At 41.2% G+C, this 21,343-nt stretch overlaps 1 protein-coding gene across 5 annotated transcripts in view; it reads right to left on the reverse strand.

Moving 5' to 3' along the window:
- Positions 1–146: 146 nt before the first annotated feature.
- Positions 147–21,343, reverse strand: part of ncoa1 (nuclear receptor coactivator 1) — a 44,419-nt gene continuing 23,222 nt past the window's right edge. For 4 of the 5 annotated variants that reach the window (XM_057352658.1, XM_057352656.1, XM_057352659.1 and 1 more), the window contains 17 exons: positions 14,385–14,491; positions 12,713–12,890; positions 12,391–12,570; positions 12,135–12,233; positions 10,422–10,562; positions 10,174–10,321; positions 8,982–9,957; positions 8,543–8,708; positions 8,272–8,463; positions 8,070–8,196; positions 7,817–7,985; positions 7,368–7,670; positions 7,018–7,131; positions 6,314–6,713; positions 6,056–6,230; positions 5,670–5,856; positions 147–5,416 (listed from right to left, as the gene is read on the reverse strand). In XM_057352658.1, coding sequence (XP_057208641.1) covers positions 5,249–5,416; positions 5,670–5,856; positions 6,056–6,230; positions 6,314–6,713; positions 7,018–7,131; positions 7,368–7,670; positions 7,817–7,985; positions 8,070–8,196; positions 8,272–8,463; positions 8,543–8,708; positions 8,982–9,957; positions 10,174–10,321; positions 10,422–10,562; positions 12,135–12,233; positions 12,391–12,570; positions 12,713–12,890; positions 14,385–14,491 — 3,830 coding nt within the window. In that variant the 3' untranslated portion in view covers positions 147–5,248. The remainder of the gene's footprint in view (positions 5,417–5,669; positions 5,857–6,055; positions 6,231–6,313; positions 6,714–7,017; positions 7,132–7,367; positions 7,671–7,816; positions 7,986–8,069; positions 8,197–8,271; positions 8,464–8,542; positions 8,709–8,981; positions 9,958–10,173; positions 10,322–10,421; positions 10,563–12,134; positions 12,234–12,390; positions 12,571–12,712; positions 12,891–14,384; positions 14,492–21,343) is intronic. The other variant, XR_008964403.1, reaches the window with a different exon arrangement.

Consider the following 21,343-nt stretch of genomic DNA (forward strand, 5'->3'; position numbering starts at 1 on the left):
ACTTTGTGCGAAAAATCCATAGCGCATAAACTATGGATGGAGCAGCCGGAGAATATTCCCACGTGCTTGGCTTTGAAGCCTTATCCTAAAGATACTGTTCAGCCCTTTCTGAAAAAGTTCAAACTTTTCAAATAATAAAACTTAAGTCCTGCGTGTATGACACAGCCCAGAAAGAGACTTGTCTGCATATTGTCACGTGGCAAGAAGAATGAACATTACATGGTGTATGAGTGGACATTTACATTTGTATCAAGTGCAATTTCAGCAGTGTGTATAAAGAGAATGTGGAAAGGCCATGCTTGATTTTTCTTTACATTTTGTCTCCATAAAACAAATTTGTTCTCTTTATGTGTAAGAATGATAATTAGTTAAGTAGTACATCAGAAGTGATTAAAATATTAATGTATTGATATCTGCATGGAGGCTAAATCTTGTGTCTGCAAGAACCCTTTATGGAACTACTGCTGATACGGTCTCACATTTTGCCATTTATGACTTAATAAATGAACGATTTTTACTAAGTGCTGCTGAAGCATGTGGACTGAATTTGTGAATCCAAGATAAAGGTCTATCACTATTTTCACTGTGGGCAAATGTAGATAAAGATGGCACTGGCAGTCCTTTTTAACATGGTGCTTTATTGCAATGTGTTGCATTCTCACATTCATGGATGTTATAGATTTGTTAGTCAAAGCATAATTTCCTTCAAGGTATATATCTTCACCTTGGAAAAGCAACAAATGGGGCCATATGCACGAGGTGTAAAGTGAATGTTCTCGTCTGTCTGAGTGTACGTGTGTAATATATGTGTGTAAACTTCAAATCTCAGTTTGAGCAGCCACATAATTCCATGAAATGGACAAGAAAAAATAAGACTGATTCAGTAGATGCTAAACACAGTTTTGCAGCCCGCAGGACAATCCCACAGGTGCTGGACCCAGCATGTGACTGATTGTCTACAACGTCCTAAGAAAGGTAGGATTCTCCAGATAAACCTGGATATAGAGAAAATGAAACAAAAAAGAAAAACATGATAAAACATGCACAAGTCTCCCAGATACATCTTCATTCATAATGTCCCACACAGCTCCAAAGATACCTCTTAAGAAAAAGATTCACAAGTATTATACAAAACTGGACAAAATGTATATATCTATATATATTTATTTATATTAATTTACAGGTAACAAGTGGAACCTTGCCTTGAAGGAACAAGTGCCGTTTTACATCACACATGACTGACTTCCCTTCACCAACACAACCAATATCGGTACATTAATAAGGCAGCGCTTACAATATGCGAAAATCTCAGGTAAACAGTAGCTACTATATAGGATAGCATGTAGAGATGAAATCTGAATGACGAGGAGAGTGTGTGGTGGTCACTACGCAGGATTTACTACTACGACTACAATGAGGAAATGCAGATTGTACGAGTTTGCATAAATGGTTGATAGCACTTGGCACCGTGTGCAGGGCCCGAAACCCAAGCCCTCGATACATTAAAACGCTGATGGTAGTGCGAGTTAAATGAGGAATGTATTGAAAAGATAGAGCCAGGAGGTCCGAACATTGACTAGAAGGACGGGGCAAGGGGAGGTGGAGCACCTGAAGAAGATAGGCATAGTTAGATCTACGGTTCTGCAGCAGAAAAAACAGCCATGTAGCAAAAGCTCAGCTACCCTGCTCCTTTAATGGGAACCAATGATGATACAGCCAAGTTCTTCCTGAAGAACCTGAGACGTTTTTTCTTTTCATTTTTCTAAGAAAGCGAAATGGCAAAATACATTCGGGGGGTATTCGTTTTGTTTTAGCTTCGATTTTAAGACGGTACTTTGTAATGGCATCTTTCCTTGCGATTCGTGTATAAAGTGCAAAACTAGATTGTATTCCTTGCAAGTTCCTGGTAGATTTGAGTAAAAAAGTCATGTAAAATACAGCAAAAGTCTTACAAAGGTCAGTATAAGAAAATCCTTGTAAACAAGAAAACGTTCATCGAACCATGAGGAGCATTCCTCTATGCAGAAAATATATACAAGAGGCACCTCAAATTTGGTATAAAGAATCCAGCTAAAGAAAGTCAAATATCCAAGTATAGTTGCATCAGTATGATTTTTTAGCCCGAGTAGCTCAAAACCACTTGTTTGAACTACAAATTTTGTATATCCTTGAGTAAAAAAAAACGAGAGATCATTGTAAGCATGCATCGCTTGTACACTGCGGTCAAACTCAAAGTAACAATCAGTTTAGAGTTGTGTCAGTTTGAAAACAAAAGCCAAATGCTTTTTATTTACCCTTAAGGTGCATAGCTAGCTGTTAGAGATTTCTCTTCCTGAAAACAGTGTCTAGAGTTCCTCCCGAGGAGGCATTTGCATGTTTGGTAATTTGGTAGAAACGGGGGGAAAGATAATTCACTACCGAACGGCTTTTCTAGAGAATCGGTCAAACTAGCTAGGGGAATCGTGTGAAAAATATATATAAAATGAAACCAAAACTCAAATGGTAGTGTTCTAAACGTGACAGGGTATGAGACGCCTATTCAGGCAAAACTAAATGCTACATTTGTTTTGTCCAATTGCATGAACCTTGCATATGATATGAATCTTTTAGTATCTTGAAGCTTTGGTCATCATTTCGTTCTTGTCTCAAGAGCGTTTACACATGGCGAAACTACAACAGGCAGTTGACGAAACCCCACCGGCGCTGTTCCCAAACCAAGGTTCCACTTTGTCAGAGCTGTTTAAACTTTGACAACAGAGAAATTAAATAATATGGCCTTTTTTAAATTAACCCGTACAAAAGCCAGTCCATGCTGCTTCTCCCTCAGCAAAGTCACATTCAGCAGTCGCTAAACCATTCTTACATATAGAGCAATCTCAACACCCAAAGGAAAAGTTGCAGGTATTCAATAAAAAGAAAGAAATCAAATCAAAATTTGTCTGTTTCCATTTTAAACACCAGATATACAGTATTAATCACACACATACACGCTTTCGGACAGCCATACACATCTCAAAAAACTGAACGAAAGAAAAACAAAAAATGGAAGCAAGTACTTATTACCACAAACTCGGAGCACTACATTTTGTTGATTCTGAACAGATACATATTCACATTTATCTGTTATATACACAATACTTTGATAAACCAGGTTTTGAGTAGTTCTATTGTACCTCCATGTCGTGTACTGACTGTGAGAGCCGTTATAACAGAGAAACAAAACGAAAACATTAATAGGCGTGGTTCGCTAGTTTGGTATATTTGGCATAAACACAGAAACTCCATGACAGGTAGGGTTCATTAAATGGATAAAAAATTAATCTGACCCACTGCGTAAAAAAAAAGGATTTCTAAAAGCCAACCATTTTATCTATACAGGAATGCCTGTTCCGTGAAGAGGAGGGCAGAAAGGCATGTTACAAATGTCCAAACACTGAAAATGACTGTTCTCGTATGTGTTACGCATTATTCAATTCATCTCGCTTTTTGTAACGTCTTTATACATTTATATATAGCAAACAGTGGCTCGATCTCATCAGTACACACTGCCGGCTGAAAAAATGGATGAATGAGAATCTGCTTTATGAAACGTTTTTTTCTTTCGTAAGGACAGTCTGGGCTGGTGTGGTATTGGAGAAGTAGAGCCATTCTTTGTATACAGAGAACACACACAAAGACACGGCACTTAAACTCCACAACGTGAGTAACGTACAGAAGAACACTGTCAAAAGCAGAATGAAAATACGTGAAGAGAGCTTTTCCAGTGGCTAGAGAAATTCGATTGGTATTTCAATTTTGTTGCACGATTCGTGAGATGCAATTTTCTTCAATGTTTTTTTAGAACGGGCTTGACAATTGTCAATAAATTAGCATAAATTAAAAACAAAAAAGAGGTTTTCCAATTATCGTTAATATATTTTACGTTAAGGAAAACTAGCTTTATTTCACCTCTTCATGTTATTGCATGTTATGAGGTTTGTGTTTTAAAAAATCTTATTTTTTCTTACAGAGGGGTCAACTACTACTCAAATGAGCGAAGAAAAATACTGATGAACAGTGTCTGACTGGGCAACAGTAGTCTCATGAGCAGTCAAAGAGCTGGAGAATGCAGCCGATGGTGCGAAAGTTGCACACCGCAGAATCGGGACCGAGCATCTGTGGTTTTCAGGAGCAACCTTGAAACACTCGACTGAATTGAAAATCAATGTACAATATACATTTTTGCGCCTGTGTACAATGCAAAATAACGTTTGTAACATTTACTTGGGCTGTTCAAAGCATTTTCGATAACTAACATCAATCGTAAAAATCATGATATATAAGCTTAAGAGCACGCAATACCCCCGGATAATATTGTGCCGTGTTCTGTGCACACGGCTTTTTGATTTGAAAGATTAAATCTTAAAATAAAAAAGGAAAAACAAAACTGATTCTCAAAGCTATTAAAAAAAGGAGAACTGGTTTTGAAACCCAATGCTTTCAAAACGTGAATTGCCTGTAATTTGATGAGGTTTTGTTTTAAAGGAAATAACAAAGTGTGGGTTTGTCTCAACTTTGTCCGTTTCTGCTGTACAATAATACCAACCTGAACACCACATAGCCGCAAAACAACACTGATAGGCTGAGTTGACCCCTAAGTGGCTCGTATTCACAGCTGCTGGGGGGAAATGTGTAGGACATTAAAAAATGTGTCTGCCGTTTCAAAACAGTCTTGCCCGGAAAGCCCGCGGCATACAAATGTGTACTACAGAGCAGTCTCCCATCCTGGCGATGCTTGTTCTGAAAACAACAACAGACAATAAAAAAAAAAACAAAGAGGTGGGAAATTTTTCCCATCATCAGGCACTGCTGAGAAGAGCCTACCAGTCACAGATCCAGCTGGAACTGAGCAATACCGTGAACATAGCAACACCATGGCAACAGCCCGCCCCAGTTTCCCAATCCGAGCTCAGCTGTTGCGCCGCTCTCCAAGAAGCACTGCAACGTTGGCCTGACTGACAGGACGTTTAGCCGGCTGAAGCAGCAGGTCCTTGTACAGACTTGGCAAATACTTGGAACGTGATATTTTCTCCTTTCAGGAAGCAGACTTTACAAAAGGTGCCCGGGAATGAGCGCTCCGTCGAACGGGTGTGAATCCTCATGAGCCTGGGCCTGGATGCCAACCCTGCAGATATACTGTATAGAAACCAAAGGTGAAGAATAAAAATCTCTACATGTGGAAACGGTCCTCTGGCAGGTGTTGGGTGGGTCACTCAGTCAGGAGCTGCTGGAGGAGGCTCTTCTGCTGAGACTGGGCCGTGGGGGTCCCGCTCGGGCCTTTCTGGGACCCCATGGGCCCCGTCTGGTTCAGGTAGGAGTCGCTGCCCACCAGGTTTACCGTGCACTGGACGTCGGCAAACACCTGAACCTGCTGTACCTGAGAAAAGGGGAATGTCAAGCATTAAGTTAGGTTCACAACCCTCATGTTGTTCTTCTGTGGAACACAAAAGGAGAAGCTAGCAGAATGCGAACACTTATTTTTCTTCAATACAATAAAGTAGACGAGTCTGAAAATAGCACCAAAAACTCATCTTGGGTTCAACAAAAGAAAGAATGCAGGGTTTAAAATGCTTTTCTTGGAGTACATAAGCCTTACTTAATCTCAATAAATAATACAGAGACCATCTTACCTGATCATTACACATTGCAGTGACGTTGCCAAGGTTGGTGTTGCCCATGCCTACAGATGGTCCAATAGGAGGTAGAGAGCTCACCGCTCCTGATCCTCCAGCCATTGAAACGGTGATACTCATGTTGTTATACACGCCTTGCTGCCCAAAGCTTTGAGAGGCAGGCTGACCCGCCTGGCTATACATACTGACACACAAAACAGACAGATCAAACGATGTTTGATACATTCACAACAGGAGATTGAAACAAACTGGTTTAAATGAAAATGAATGCACACACAAACAATTGCAAGAATCATATTTGGTGACATAACAGAATTTCCCCAAAACTCATTTGTGATTCGTTACACTTAATATCACCTCAAACCATTTTAAATATCAACTACCTGTTGTTGCCCATTGCCCCTTGTTGCCAGTTCTTCATGTCGGGTGACTGATAACCAGGTGGAGGCTGCGCTGGCTGGAGCAAAGGACTCAGGGAGGTGGAGTTCTGGGGTGAAAGTAGGGGGCTGGTTGGACTGAGCTCAGGAGCAAAGGATGGATCTCCTTGCTGGATCATGCCTGCGAGAGAAAAGATCATGAGTTAAGATCGAGCAAGTGAAGTTATGATTTTGTTAGTGGCCAGATAATCATGCGAGACATACCAGGACCCCCGAACTGCTGGAAAAGCCCCTGCTGAACAGAAGTGTTCAGAGGGCTTCCGAACTGCCCTTGAATGCCTCCCATAATGCCTTGGTTTCCCATGCCTCCTCTGGTGGACAGCTTGGGGTCCAGAGGTCCCCCTAAGGGGCTAAAGTGGCTCGGGGAGGTAGGGGTGTTTCCAGGCACGGCATTGTAGCCTGGAGGATAGCCGAACTGCTGCTGCGGTAGAGGTTGAGTCTGCTGCTGCAGGGGACCTTTGGGAACCCGCTGCGCTCCCAGAAGTCCAGCGTTCATGCCCTGCCTCATCAGCATGACTTTCTGCTGCAAAAGCTGCCGCTGGCGGTGCTGGAAACTGTACAGTTCTCGCTGCCGCTGGGCCATCATCTGAGCGTTAAGCGGAGGCTGACGGAGAGATGAGTAATAATTGATAAAAATTATAAAATTGTATCTAAAGTATTAGACATTTGTTTTCTACATAAATGTTTTTTGTGTGTGTAATCAACAGTAGTTTTCTTTTATAATATATGTTTTTTTAATAAACTGATGATGTTGTTGGTAGTTTTATTTCATTTCTTTCTTTATTTAATTAATTAATTTACTTATTTTTATTTAATTATTATCTATTATACAAAAAAATCAATCAAATCAGTCAAACGCACCCTAATAAAATGCATTTATGATCAGTCTCTGTGAATGAGACACTAACCTGAGAGGGCATCTGAGGCTCCTGCTGCTGCTGCTGCTGCATGCCCTGACGCATCCCCATGGCAACGTTCCCCCCCTGTGGGAACTGGCCCATGGCGGTGAGTCTGTTTTGGAGCTGATAGAGAAAAGAGATACGGGCAATAGATCACCACTAAACAAGTGCAACTAATCACTCATCTGCTCGGCAGCTGCAGCTGACAAAAGACTAAGTTAGTTCCGCAGCATGTTATTTCAAAGGGCAAATTAAAAGCGTTTACCCGATCGGTTACACAAAGCGACAAAATCCCAGAGGAGGATTTAGAGGTTGTGAGATCACATTTATTATTATGCAGTGAATTGTATGCTATCTACCTGCTGTGGACCTTGCAAACGTTGCTGGAGCTGTAGCCTCAGCTGGTTGGGAGGCAGTCGCAGCTGGTTGGGCACACCGGGAGTTCGGTTCATGCCGGGTCGTGCCGTCATGCCCGCGTTGCCTGGGAACGGCATTCTTGGGGCCCCGAAGCTCATGACTCCCTGTGCCGTGCCCATGTCTGCAGGAAACTGCGAGGGTGAGGAGAACTGGGAGGGGTAGCTGGGGAGCTTGGGATCCACGGGTACAGGGTTTGCGAGCTGAGGCAGAGTAAAGGCCTGGGTGACTGGTTCGAGGCATCCGCTCTGTAGATGAGGCAGTGAAGCAGTCAGCCTTTGGGTTTCTAGTTGGTTCGCTATGACACCCCTACTTGTGTTGCATGTGTTATGCTCAACTTCCAAGGCTGGAATTGCATTTGATCTGTTTGTCTGATTGTGCATGTAACACTTACTTGAACAAGCTTGTCGATGCCCAGCGCTCGATCCAACTCAGCCAACTCGCTCTCATCAGTGCGGCTCAAGAAAGAGACCAGCTGCTCCAGCAGTGCCTTCTCATCATTACGACCCTCAGGGGTGGTGGGAGGACACAGCATTTCATCCAGCGGACATGGAACACACTGTCTGCTCAGAGTAGACAAAAATGATTTGCATTAAAATGACCTTTAACAATGACAATTGACAGACAACATTCAGAAAAACACTCACTCTTGAGGAGATGACAGAGGGGCTTGCATCTGGTTGCCCATGCTGCTATCAAAGGCCATAGGGTCAACCAGGGACAAGGGCCGGAACTGCTGAGAATCAGGAAGCTCCAGCTTGGCCAAACCTAAATCTACAAACAAAGTGACGCATGTTAACTCCTGTTAGCTCTCTTGTTTATTGTTATCAAAGGCTGACATGGATTCACCTGTGTTGGTACTGAAAGAGTTGAGGCTGGTTGGATTGGAAAAGGGACTACTGCTCTCCTTGGATGGCTGAAATGGGTCTGTCTGCCCAAGATCCGTAACCTGGACCTGACTCTGTGCCTGGTTCGGCGTGGAGGGGTCACAGAACTCAAAAGATGACTGACTTGTGAGATTGGAGCCATCTGGAAAAGTTGCTATTGAGAATTTGAAGTTATTGATTTTACTGTTCGTTGGTATTTAAGAAATGTGTTCTCGCAGTAAGATGGACCTCACCTTGGTTCGATGTCCCCGCCGACTCTCTCTCCACGCTCAGCCCGATGGAAAGGTCATCTTCGTTGGGCTGGATAAGCGCTGGCTCCTCTGTGGATTTACCTCCTGCCGAGCTTCTCAGAGAGGGCAACAGCTGGTTCAAAGTATCCAAATCGGTACTGGGAAACTGCTACTCGTGTAAACACACAAAGTGGTGGAGTGGAAATGAGAGCAAAGGTCACAGAGATCAAAAGGCACACCAGAGCATGAGCAAGACAAAGTTCAAGCATGATTGTCTCAAATCAGCACAGGGGTTTAACAATTTAAGAACAAAGGAATAGAGTGAACACATGTGCTGGGTGTGAAAAGGGGATCCTAAGAATAGCCCCCCCAAATAATTGGCTAATATTAAGTCCAAAAAATACAGTGCAAACAATTAATAAATAAGGGCGGATGTAAATACCGGGCTTTGCCTGTCGCTGGATTTCGGCGAGCATGTTGTTGCAGGAGTCGCTGCGTTGGTTGCGCCAGCTGCACAGGGCACGTTATCTCTGCTCCCTTTCTTCTCCAACTTCACCTTGACCGTCTGAAGGCTGAGCGCAGATGGAGGTGGCAAGTCCTCCAGGTCCTTTTCATCTGTATCCAACAAGAAACGAAGCAGCTGGTGGTCCTGCGGCTCTTTCCCGGCTCCAACCCTCGCCACCAAGGCCGAGTTTGGACTTGTGGGTGGTTCCTTCTTGATCTCGGGCTCCTTGGCCACGTCTGTGGGGCTGCTGTCCTGGAGCAGGCGATGAAGGATCTTGTGTCGCTCAGTCAGGCTGCTGTGGGAGGCCGGGCACTGAGCCGCAGGACGGGGCTGGGAGTCGTGTTCGGCCGTGCTTGGGTTGGCGTCCAAGAGCTGGTTAAGTTTGGGGTTGCCCACCGCAGAACTCTTAGGCTCGTCGGCTTCTGGGGGTTTGGCAGGGGGCTGACGTGCCGGAGAGCTACTGGGGGTTGAAGTCTGTCTAGGGTGGAGAGGAGAGGGCAGAGAGAAACCGGATCCGTCGCCGCCGGACTGCTGCCTGGTCAGACTGCCAGCAGGCGAGTGGATGCCGGGTGCTGTGGGTGAAAAAGGGTGGCCGGACACACGGGGACTGCTGGCCAGGCCCGGACTTCCCCGTGGAGGTCGAGGTGACATGAATGAGGTAGGGGTGGCAGTAAGAGGGCTGCCTAGTGGAGACGGGCTGCTGACCTGCTGAGAGGGCTTGACACGGCTGGGCGTCAGGTAACCCGGCGGAGTGGGCGTGGGGGGTCCAGGAGTGGCACAGGTGCCGTTGATGTTGTTGAGATGGAGGCTGAGGTCACTGGAGGGCTGTAGGGCAGGTGAACGGGAGGGAGGAGCAGCAGGAGACGGAAGGCTGGGGGTAGTGTTTTCCTGAGAGCTAGCAGTGTTGTGTTCCCTAAAAAAACATAAACTGTCAGAAACCAAATCTCTGAGAATCAAAGCTGTCTGCTGATTTGAGGTTGATGGATATATATTTTTAACAAATCTAGTTGTGTTAACAGTAAGGAATGTATGCTTGGCTCATAAAAAAATTAAGAGGTTTCAAAGTTCAAATTCATAGTCTAAGATGATTCCAGTCTATTGACTGGACTGCAAATTTGTGGTGTGATACCTGTCTATAGTGTGAATGCCCATGATGAAGGGCTGTACATCTGGGTTTGAGGGGCAGCAGAATTTGCAGCGCGTCTGCGCACTGAGGGGCGTCCCATCACTGAGTGTGAAATGGTACAGAGGGCTGACGGCCATGCCGTGAGTCATCACTGTTGAGACAAAAAAAGTTCATATGAATTCTCTTCACATTTATAATTAAAATAAACTAAATCTAAGCAATGATAGCAACTAAAAAGGCAAGGTGCTCACCCTCATGAAGCAGCTTCTTGGCATGGGAGGGCTCATTGCCCTGAGGCTGGAAGAATCCGTAGATGCACTTCCTGACCAGGTCCTCCCAGCCTGGTCGCCCTGTGGCCCTCAGAGCACTTGTCTCAATAGAGATGATTTTCCCTGCACACACCCCCACGGGGAAAGACCATTAGGTTTTTATCAACAGCACTTACAGCTGAAGAGGAAGCTTTTCAAAGTCCAGATCTGACAACAATCGTTCAAGCGCTTCCATGTACAAGAATAGAAAAGGTTTCAGTTTCATTCGGCATGTTTGTTATTGTGCTCCAACTGTTCTTCTGTTCTTAGCTGATAAGAGGCGACACCCTGCGTGATCGGTGCGACACCAAAGCTGCATAATCTCTCAGTTCTACTAGTTAGTATTCAGTGAAACCTACATAAAAAACTTAGTGAAACCTGTAAATTCTGTCATCAGTTTCAGCAATGTTGGAATAGTTTTTGTAATAGTGTGTAATCCACTTTATGGACATATTTTATTTTAATACATTTGTGACCCTGGACCACAAAACCAGTCATAAGCAGCACAGGTATATTTGTAGCAATAGCCAACAATACTTTGGTATAGGTCAAAATTATCTAATTTTCTTTTATGTCAAAAATCATTAGGATTTTAATAAAGATTGTGCTCCATGAAGATATTTTGTAAATTTCCTAATGTAAATATATCAAAACTTTATTTTTGTGAGTGGATGCAGCAAAATCGCGAACAAAAATGGACAGAAACACGCCTACAAATTTCACTCGTTGCTGCCTGCTCTTTGGGAATTACCCACTCAAATTTGGTATCTCAATATCTAGTTGAGTTAGTGTCACCATATGTTCCTGCACGGACTCTCAGATCTAGCAATGATAACTTGCTTGTTGTGCCCAAGTATAAACTCTCTACGGTGGGTGGCAGAGCCTTCTGTATTATAGGCCCTAAGCTATGGAATAAGCTGCCCCATAATGTTCGTGCCGCCTCCTCTCTCCAGACCTTTAAGTCTCAACTTAAAACTTATCTATTTACTCTGTTCTCTAAATAACTCTTCTAACTCTATGCTTCCCCTTTCATCAACTTTCACCATATGATTGCGAGACCTTTTATTGTTAATTAACTGTAGTTTCTTGTTGTCAACACTTGTTTGCATGATTGTTCCCTCTGATTGTTTGGTGTATTATGTCTGCCAATTGCTTGTATTACTTTGTAAAGTGACCTTGGGTTCTTGAAAGGCGCTATAAAAAATAAACATATTATTGTTATTATTATTATCTATGTAAAGCTTTTTTTTTCCGAATTTCCGCTTTCGGGTTCATCTCCTCTTCACAATGTCATTACCAAGCCAATAGAGAGCATTCATTTATTTATTTATTTATTTATTTCCCTTCATTAGTAATATGTGCAATGGAAAGCTTATTTATTCAGCTTGATGACATTTTAGTTTCTGATTTAGTATGTGTAGTTAGTCAAGAAAAAACAGAACAAAGTTCAGATTTACAACTAAACAAGCATTAACAGAAAACCCTATTGTGGGAAACATTTAATTAGCTTAAAGTTTAAGGAAATCATAAAGGGCGAAAAAAGCTAGATTGGAACAAACACAAGGTGTCTCATGGGCATAAAACTGCTTGGCCCACTATAACATCTGTCCAGAGCAACAGGTCTTACCAGTTGAGACTGGAACATGTGTAAACTACCTGTAGGGTCCTGCTTGGTGATGAAGGTCTCTGGACTAACAGGGATCTGAGGTGGACGGGGCATTCGACATGCTATACAGATCAAGCAGCTCTGTAGGTCTGTGGACAACAAACACCATAATGTGGTTTAGAGTGTACCTATGAATAACACGCCTTAATAACTCTTGCGTCCAATCAGCATTTAAATTTTGTTCATTTAACATTTAAAAAAAGTTAAATATTTATGTGGTTATAAAGTGAGTGTGTGTGGTCTCACCCTCGCCCTCCTCCTGTACTATTTTGGGCTGTGAAACCGTGAAGCACTGCATGAGCTCGTATTGCTGTCGGGCCTCCTGGTTCTCCGCGTCCACCTCATCCGGAGGCCTTTTCAGCAACCTGCAGTTAAACGTGTGGCTGTTCCTCCGGCCTTGTTCCTGAGGCCACGGCACACCGTTTACTAAAAACACACACGTACGTACACAAGGTAAGACCACCGGGTGTGCAACAAACACAGAGCATTTCAAACCAGTCACTTAGGAAATTTGGAACAGCTTTTATCTGTCTGCTTTCCCAGTGACCTTCCTCACGGAAGGACTCACCAAGGCTCTTGGGCAGCAGGTTACGAACAAACTCGTTGTGATCTCCCACATGAAGGATGCTATAGACGCTGGAGGTCATCAGCTCTTCCTGGGTGTAGCCCAGATAACTGGTGACGTTCTCAGACACAAACACGACGCGACCCTCACGGTTCACCACGAAAAAGAAACCATCCAGGGCCTTGAGGAACGGACAGGAAACAGCGGCGTGGAAGACAAGACAAGAAGATAATACATGAAGCATACAGCAAAAAGGGGGTGATTTGAGCAAAAGCGCCTGAGGGCCGCAGTTCCTGTTTTCTGGAAGTGGGCCAGCCTCAGATATGAACAGAACAGAAATACAGTTCTAAAGAAACACTATGAAGTCATACCACATCTAGGGCTGTCACGATTATGAAATTTGACTGACGATTAATTGTCTAATAAATCATTGAAATTTTGACGATTAATTGTCTGTTCTAAAGAAACACTATGAAGTCATACCACATCTAGGGCTGTCACGATTATGAAATTTGACTGACGATTAATTGTCTAATAAATCATTGAAATTTTGACGATTAATTGTCTGTTTCAGGTGTTTGACGATTATGACGATTAATTGTCTGTTTTTGAGCTTTGACATTTAATTCTCATACATTTTTGATTTAGCGATTGAAACGACCATATTGTTCTGAATACAAGACTATGTTTTTTTCTTGAAAATACATCGGAAAAAATTGGGTCATCATATATTCAAGGTTTAGGCTTTTACCTGGCAATAATACAACCGCCAAATACTTGTAAATTAAGTAAATTGATCAGGTGTGAATTGAAGCCACCATTAAAATGCTATCAGTGATAGAAAAGCTTCTAGTCTGTTTTTTCTCACTTGCAAGACTACAATAAAACTTTACTTGTGTGTTAATGAAATTTTGGTAGACTGGTTTTCACACTGAGATTTGCTTAAATAATATTACATTGTACTGCAGGTAATTTGTATATGTTTTAGTTTTTTTAAGTGATTGTGTTGTGGTGGTACATTTTACAAGTATTACCATGCTTTAGTAACAATATGTGACCCTGGACAACAAAACCAGTTTTATGAGTCAATTTTTTGAAATTGAGATTTTTACATAATCTGAAATCTGAATAATTAAGCTTTCTAATGATGTATGGGTTGTCAGGATCGGACAATATCTGGCCGAGATACAATGGTTTAAAACTGGAATCTGAGGATGCAAAAAAAATCTAAATATTGAGAAAATTGCCTTTGAAGTTGCTAATCAGAGGCACTGTAACAGGCCATCCACTCATAAAAATAAAGTTTGTATATATTTAGGGTAGAAAATTTACAAAATATCTTCATGGAACATGATCTTTACTTAATATCCTAATGATTTTTGGCATAAAAGAAAAATCGATAATTTTGACCCATGCAATGTATTTTTGTCTTTTTCTAAAAATGTTCCCGTGCTACTTAAGACTGGTTTTGTGATCCAGGGTCACATATATACACTAAAATATGCAATATGCAGATAAACTACAGCTCCCCCTAGTGTCTTCTATAGAGATGTGCAATAACTGCGATGATCTGAACCCATCGCGATGAGGTCAAACAATCCCGATGAGATGATTATTTAATAATTGTGACAGCCCTAACCACATCAATACAGTGTTTTTCTCAAGATAAACACACCTCCAAAAGGAGGGGCCTGAGGGCCTCCTTCTCCACCATACCCTGACTGCTTGACGATATGTCACTCTTCTGCACCTCATCTTCTGGAGACATTAGAGCTGCTTTCTCTGTGAACACATTAAAGACATCACTTTGAAATCCCAATGGACTGTCACAATATCAACATTTCATAAATCGCTACAAGCGAAATTTTACAATATTTTATAGACGGATTTAGCGGCAACAACATAAACAAACGTTATGTTGCCCAAACAAAACTTCCGGTAGATCTCCTCAAAGAATCTATAACAGTTGAGTAGTTTTAATTCAACTTAATACAATTAATATACAATACAAATGCATAATATAAATTGTCAACAGTTATGCAGGGATAATGCGATGATGTACTGTATTGTGTGCTCATGTGGTATTAAAAGATGAGTGGTTTTCTTAACAATATTGTGATTCGATCAGTATCGACACCATAATACTCATTGGCAGAGACCATGAATCTGAGCCTGGATTACGTGTACTTGTTTGTAGCCATGTGAAACACACACATCATCTCGCTATTGTCCTTCTTCCTCTCCTGGACTGGGTGGATGAAAGCTACGCAGCGCAGGCATCTCCAAGACTAATGCGAGTAAAGTGGTACTTTTGGATGGAAGCCAAGTGCAATAAGTGCACCGAGTGCTCTCAAGAAGCACGAGTCGCAATTCGGTCACTCCCGTTGGCAGTTCGACTCAAAGACCTAACATAACGTATCAATGATTATTCTGCAGCCAAACTACTTAACCTTCCTTTTCCTCTTGAGATCAAAGCATCTGAAGGACCGCATGAGAACAACCGCTCAGTCCGACGGCTGGAAAGAAGAGAGGACGAGTCTGTTTGTTTTGGGTTGGATTCTAAGTGAAGATTTCTTGAAGCGAAGGCTAAATTTAGATCAGAGCTTGAGCACTATGCATGCACCCTATTTACATACAGTACATAATAGCAGCGTAGTGGAGAAACTTTTGCAGGACGGCATGAATCCGTTCAGTCGCATTCTGAACTTTGGAGCGCGAGTTTAAAAGGAGGTCAGTGTGAAGGGAGGGGACAGGAGCTGCTGGACGTTACGGAGAGTCAGTCCAGAAACACATTCTATGCTAGTGGACAAACACAGACGGGAATGCTTAGTCAATGTATTTCAAGCGAGCTGTCCTGTCCTGTTATGCTTAATTTGTCCTTGGGTTACTGTGGTGGAAGCAAACCTCAATGCTCAAGACAGCAAAAGGGTTACCTTTAAATGCACCCTGCTCATCTAGATTTGTTCAAACTGTTGAACTGTAGTTGACCTTAAGGGAAAACAGATTGAAGAGGAAAGCTAAAGACTTTCTTCTGTGGTGCATAAAAGATATTTTGATAAATGTCTCTGTGGTTTTATGTCCATACAATGGAAGTCAATGGGGACCAAAATATCTTCTTTTGTGCTCTGTCTTAGAAAGAAAGTCATACAGGTTTGGAATGAGTACATACTAAAACTATTTTCACTCTGGGATGAACACTCCCCTTAAAGTTCCAGTTTATGAAATTTAGCGGCATCTAATGGTGAGGTTGCGAATTGCAACCTCCGGCTCACTCGACCCCTACCCCCTCTCTTTTGAAGCACTACGGTGGCTCACACAGGACTAAGATGTCGTCGCTACTTTGCCGAAGGAGAAAACGTATTAATGAAACGCGCTCTGAAGAGCAGCTTGTCTGTTTAGGGCTACTGTAGAAACAACATGGCGAATTCCATGCAAGGGGACCTGCGGTGTACGTAGATAGAAATAAATTATTCTAAGGTAATAAAAACATAACGCTCCATTATGTAAGGTCTTTATACACCTCTGAAGACATAGTTATGTATATTATATTGCGTTTCCGTGAATAGATCCTCCAAAAAATTACACACAGCACCTTTAAGCTGTACAATATCCCGTACTCCATTACTTTTTCATGAGATGAGGTCAACAGGTTCTAGGATGTCATCAGAGATCACATGTTCCCACCCACAATCCTCATTTAAAACTCAATGGTGAGCTCTGATGGATAGCCCTTATGTCTCTTAGTCTGTCTCCCCGACAACCAATAACACTGTTATGAGGACTGTTCTGACACCACTCCCAGCTTAAACAAAGCCAGTTGCCATGACAGCAGCGTTACCCTGGCAGAGATGCAGGAGGTGATACCTGATACGATAACCTAAGGGCTTCAATCGGAGTGATATAAGTGCTTTATTCGTTTGGCGTGTGACACACTCATCCACAGACAGCTGGCCTACACACAGAGATTTGCCAGAACACTCTCCTACTCCTCTTCTCCTCCAGGGAAAATATAAGAGATGATAACATAATTTTCATGGTTTTAATGAAAAGAGCAAATGAACTAGAATTCATGTATTATTAGGGCATAGTTGTGCTGAGACAAGCACTATTAATATAAACCGATAAAATTAAAAATTGACATTGAAGGTGAGACCAGAGATCAAAATACTACAGAGACTTGCGGGCTCTTTCAGGCCAGCAAGTCACCACATAGCAAGCATCTGAAACACCTTAGCAACCACATCCCGCATAGCAACAGACTAACCAACAACACCCTATCTTCAGGCTTTGCAGCACCACTCAGATTCTTTATAAAATGTAAGTAATACAGAGTCTGCATCCATTCATTCTGTTCATTCTTTCCTCTTTTATAATTAGGGATGCACAGATTTTTGGCCAATAACGATAACTGATCATTCTTTAACATTGAAAGCCGATAACCTATGAATATATGAATATAAAATTCCCTAAGACTGAAACAAAAGGCAAAAAGTGGACAACTGCTTTTATTTAAAAACATTGACTGTAAAACAGGTAACCATTAGTTCTCTTTTTTTCCCCTGAAAATCATGTACCAAGCCTACTTTACACTGTTAACGATTCTTTAACCTTCAAACTTTTCTGGTATATTTTTTATTTAATAAACAATTTCTAGATGTTCTTCCAGAGCAACCCCCCAAAAAATGTCTTAATAGCCACATATCTAACAGGTCTCAAGACAAAAAGCAAATTCAAACAATGTGCTTTTGTTCCTATAATTTACACATTCATAAATACTGTTTCTACATACTGTACATCAACAATGTTTTGCTAATAGCAGTAAGTGAATGATCACGACAGAACGATAATCCTGTACTGTATTTTAACTGTGAGCAGTGTGCAGCCGATACCGATATGGCCGATAATTTATCGTGCATCCCTATATCCCTTTTATAATCATTAAAGTGAACAAATCATTATCAATTATACAAAGTCCTCAAGCTTAATACACCAAACAATTTCACTGAGGCATTCTGACCAAACAGAGCTAATGGCTGTCGGTTTTCCTGACCTTTGTCATCCGAGGTGCTCGGACTTCATTTCTCAGGTTTCAAACTGAATCGGATTTGATTTTTTCAAGTGCATTTGCGGAGGGACTGGAATGTTAATGAAGTGCACTGCTTTATGAGAGCATGGCTGAAATGTAAAAAATGTCTTTGATGTATCCTTCATTAAAGTGAAGGGGACATTTCCTCTTTGTGTCCTCATTCAATCAACTAACAGACACATAGATAGCGGTCACCCTTTACAATATCCACGCACTAACAGGACTGATTCTACAAAAGATGTATTTCCAAATGAAATGAATATTGAAAAGTGAAAAGAATACTGAATGAGAAAAATGGAGAACAGAGATTTTTTGCACAAATGAATAGTTCACCACAAAAAATGCGCTAACAAAGTAAAAAAGGTCCATTTTGATCTCACATTTATACGATTGACTGACACAATGTTATCTCAGAACACTTAAAGGAGAAGTTCACCCCGAAAAGAAAATTCTGTCATCATTTACTCGGTTTACGACGGTTTTCTGTTTCCAACATTCTTCAAAATATCTTCTTTTGTGTATTGCAAATGAAAGAAAGCCATGCAGGTTTGAAATGACGAGAGGATGAGTAAATGATGACAGAATTTTAATTTTGAGGTGAACTATCCCTTTAAGCGAAAACAACGCTTTGCACTGTATTAACTATAAACCCATGTATCGTTTAAATAAATTGTCTCTACTTAATATGTAAAGATAAAAGGAAGTATTTTAACATGTGCAATCTAATCTCAAATATTCCTGATGATTGTAATCCTTGGTAGAGTCATAAGTGACTCATCAGGTCACAGTCCAGGTAAACACATGATGCAGGTGCACATCTGTCATGTTCGACTCAACACTAGAGGACGGGTGGCGAGCTCCTTTTTTCTTTCGCGCAGGGAGAGAGGGGAAGCTGAGGCCTACGAGAGGCCCTCTCTTGCACAAGGTCAGGGGGCAGGACGGCCCAGCCATTGGCTGCTCTCTCGCACGCCCCTGCGGCCCCCCTTTCCCTTGGGCCGAGAGCTCGGAACGAAAACACGAGGGTCTGCGCTCTGGGTGACAAACCTTAGAACGAAAACAAGCGAAAGATTGAGATGACCCGAAATATTGACACAGGACAGAAACATTTGTTTGTCAAACTAACCCACAGCAGCTTTTAAACAATATTCTATATGTATGTATACAACTCTATTTGTAGTGCACCATATCAAAGGTTATGATAAAAAAAGCATTTCACAATTTCACAAGTACATTTAAGGCAGTATTATGCTTTAAAAGGTTTTGGTAAAAATATATTTGCGTAAAAAATCGTTTTAAAAATGTATTTAATGCATGTATTGTGGCAATTCCAGTCTAGTGTGTGTTGAATTTCAACAGAAATAAACCTCAGGAAAGACATAAAGTCACCCAGCAGCAATGTGAAAGACAGAAATGCAAAGACGCATGAACGTTGTGAAATAAATCAGGCTTATTTCATCATATATTAATTTTTGAACTGATCCTTAAATGTATGTAAAAACAGCATCATCCTGTGCTCACCTATACAATACAATTTAACCTATTTCCCAGAGACAAACTTTCTAATAATAATCACTTATTCCCTCCACAGCACATGCAGTTGTGCCAGATATAGCGCAGAGGTTCCAGCAACTATCTGTCAAGTGCCATTTTAAAGGATTATGGTGTATACATTACACATCAGAGACAGCTTTAAATGTGTGTGCAAGCCAGCGCTTGTCCACCTAATACACACAGCCCACAGCTATCTGCAACACACAAACGCGTTTTTAGATCTTCAGATAAACCTTCTCTAGTGGTTTGTATTTGCCTAAGTGATATTGACTCTTCCGGGGGCTCTTTAATTTACCATGCCAACGAAACTATTTTTCATGGCTGTAAATCATGAGCTGACATGTTTACCAGTGTCAAAATGACAAATGACCCAGGACATGTTCTGAATGACTTCCAAGGGTGAGATAACAGGAGATCTGAAGTTGGATGACATGCTTTGTTTCCTGTTCAATTAATTTGCAAGTTTCTCAAATTCGATTATTTGAAGAAGTGATTTTATTTCCATTGATTCAAAAAGAGCTTCTATGGGGAAATAAGTACATTCCTAAAGCAAATGTAAATATTGGCAAGGTTTGTGAACTGCTTACACAAATTAAATTAATACTACATTGGTGTTGCTTTAAGGTCAACAATAAATAACTTCCTAACAAATAAAACTATCAATGATAAGGAAAGGAGCCTGGCTCATAAGGACTTTACTCAACTTCTCACCGGTTGTTCTTTGAACCTTTAACCATCGAGCAGAATTGCCATTAAAAATAGACCAGAGAACTTCAGTCAGAGAACTAAACCTGTTCTGGTAAATTGGTTAAAAACAACAGGTTTACGTATGCATCTTAAGAACTTGGCATAAACATTATTTTTATATTGCTTGGAAAGTGAGGATGTATATTAATATGAAATCAATTCAACTAAATCAGAGATAAAAAAGGTAAAAATAACACGTGAATATTTTATATGACTGCATGATGTATGGTATTTACGCAGGTAGTGATTTTTACATTGTGACTCCGCCTGTGAAAACCCAACTAAAGTCATTTTTGTGATTTTATGTTTTTTACATACAATCATCCTACATAATGTAAAGAACATTCAGTGATATAACCTTGATATCTTAAATACTGACTGAGTAATGCCATGTCAAATATTAAAATCACAGTGAAATTAATTATTGAAATAAAACTTCGATGCTCGTGATCTCATAATAAGATTTTGCCATTTTAGCCTGCTTTTCACAGACATGGTCACTTCTTTTAAACACGAATCACCATATATTGCCAAAGTGCTTTAATAGGCTGCAAACTGCAAGTCGCCCTTTAAATATGACATTACATAATAAACTATAATTTATTCATCATATCATTTAGGCTCACAACACATGACTGCACAGTGCACACACATCCAAAATAACTGGCTTACATGAACGGCTCATCAAAAAAAGAACATCGCATCATCAGTTACGCACCATAGTGTGTTTCCATGTTCTTTACACACAATCGCTTTATTTTTATGACAAAAGGAATCAAACTATTACTTTATTATCTGCTTGCCACATTTGTATAAATTATAAAGCATCTTGTCGCAGCGTGCCTTCAACATAATGTGTTCTTATCATTTTATGGCTTTTCCCAAGAGCTCTGACCAGTTACTGATTAAAACCAACCAAAGAGGCGAGCAAATAATGACATCCTTTGGGCGCCCCAAAAATATCCCAGTAAAAGCTCTGCGCCACCAATTTAGAAGCTCTTAAAAAACGAGTGACAACAGAACCATCCAGTTCTCACCGCTGTGATTTACAACCACACTGAAACCTTTTATGTGTGTTTCACATTTCATTTTCACTCTTGTTACCCTGATTTATCCTGAATGAAAACAAGAGTTAAGCCAATGACCTCAGAGATGTGAACGAACCGACCAACTAAATCAGGGATGTCAACAAGCAAACCAAATGCTAAATACAGCGAAACTCTTGCGGACGCTTGAACTCCAGCGCATAT

Source organism: Triplophysa rosa, linkage group LG15 (assembly GCF_024868665.1).
Source record: "Triplophysa rosa linkage group LG15, Trosa_1v2, whole genome shotgun sequence".
NCBI classification, from domain to species: domain Eukaryota; kingdom Metazoa; phylum Chordata; class Actinopteri; order Cypriniformes; family Nemacheilidae; genus Triplophysa; species Triplophysa rosa.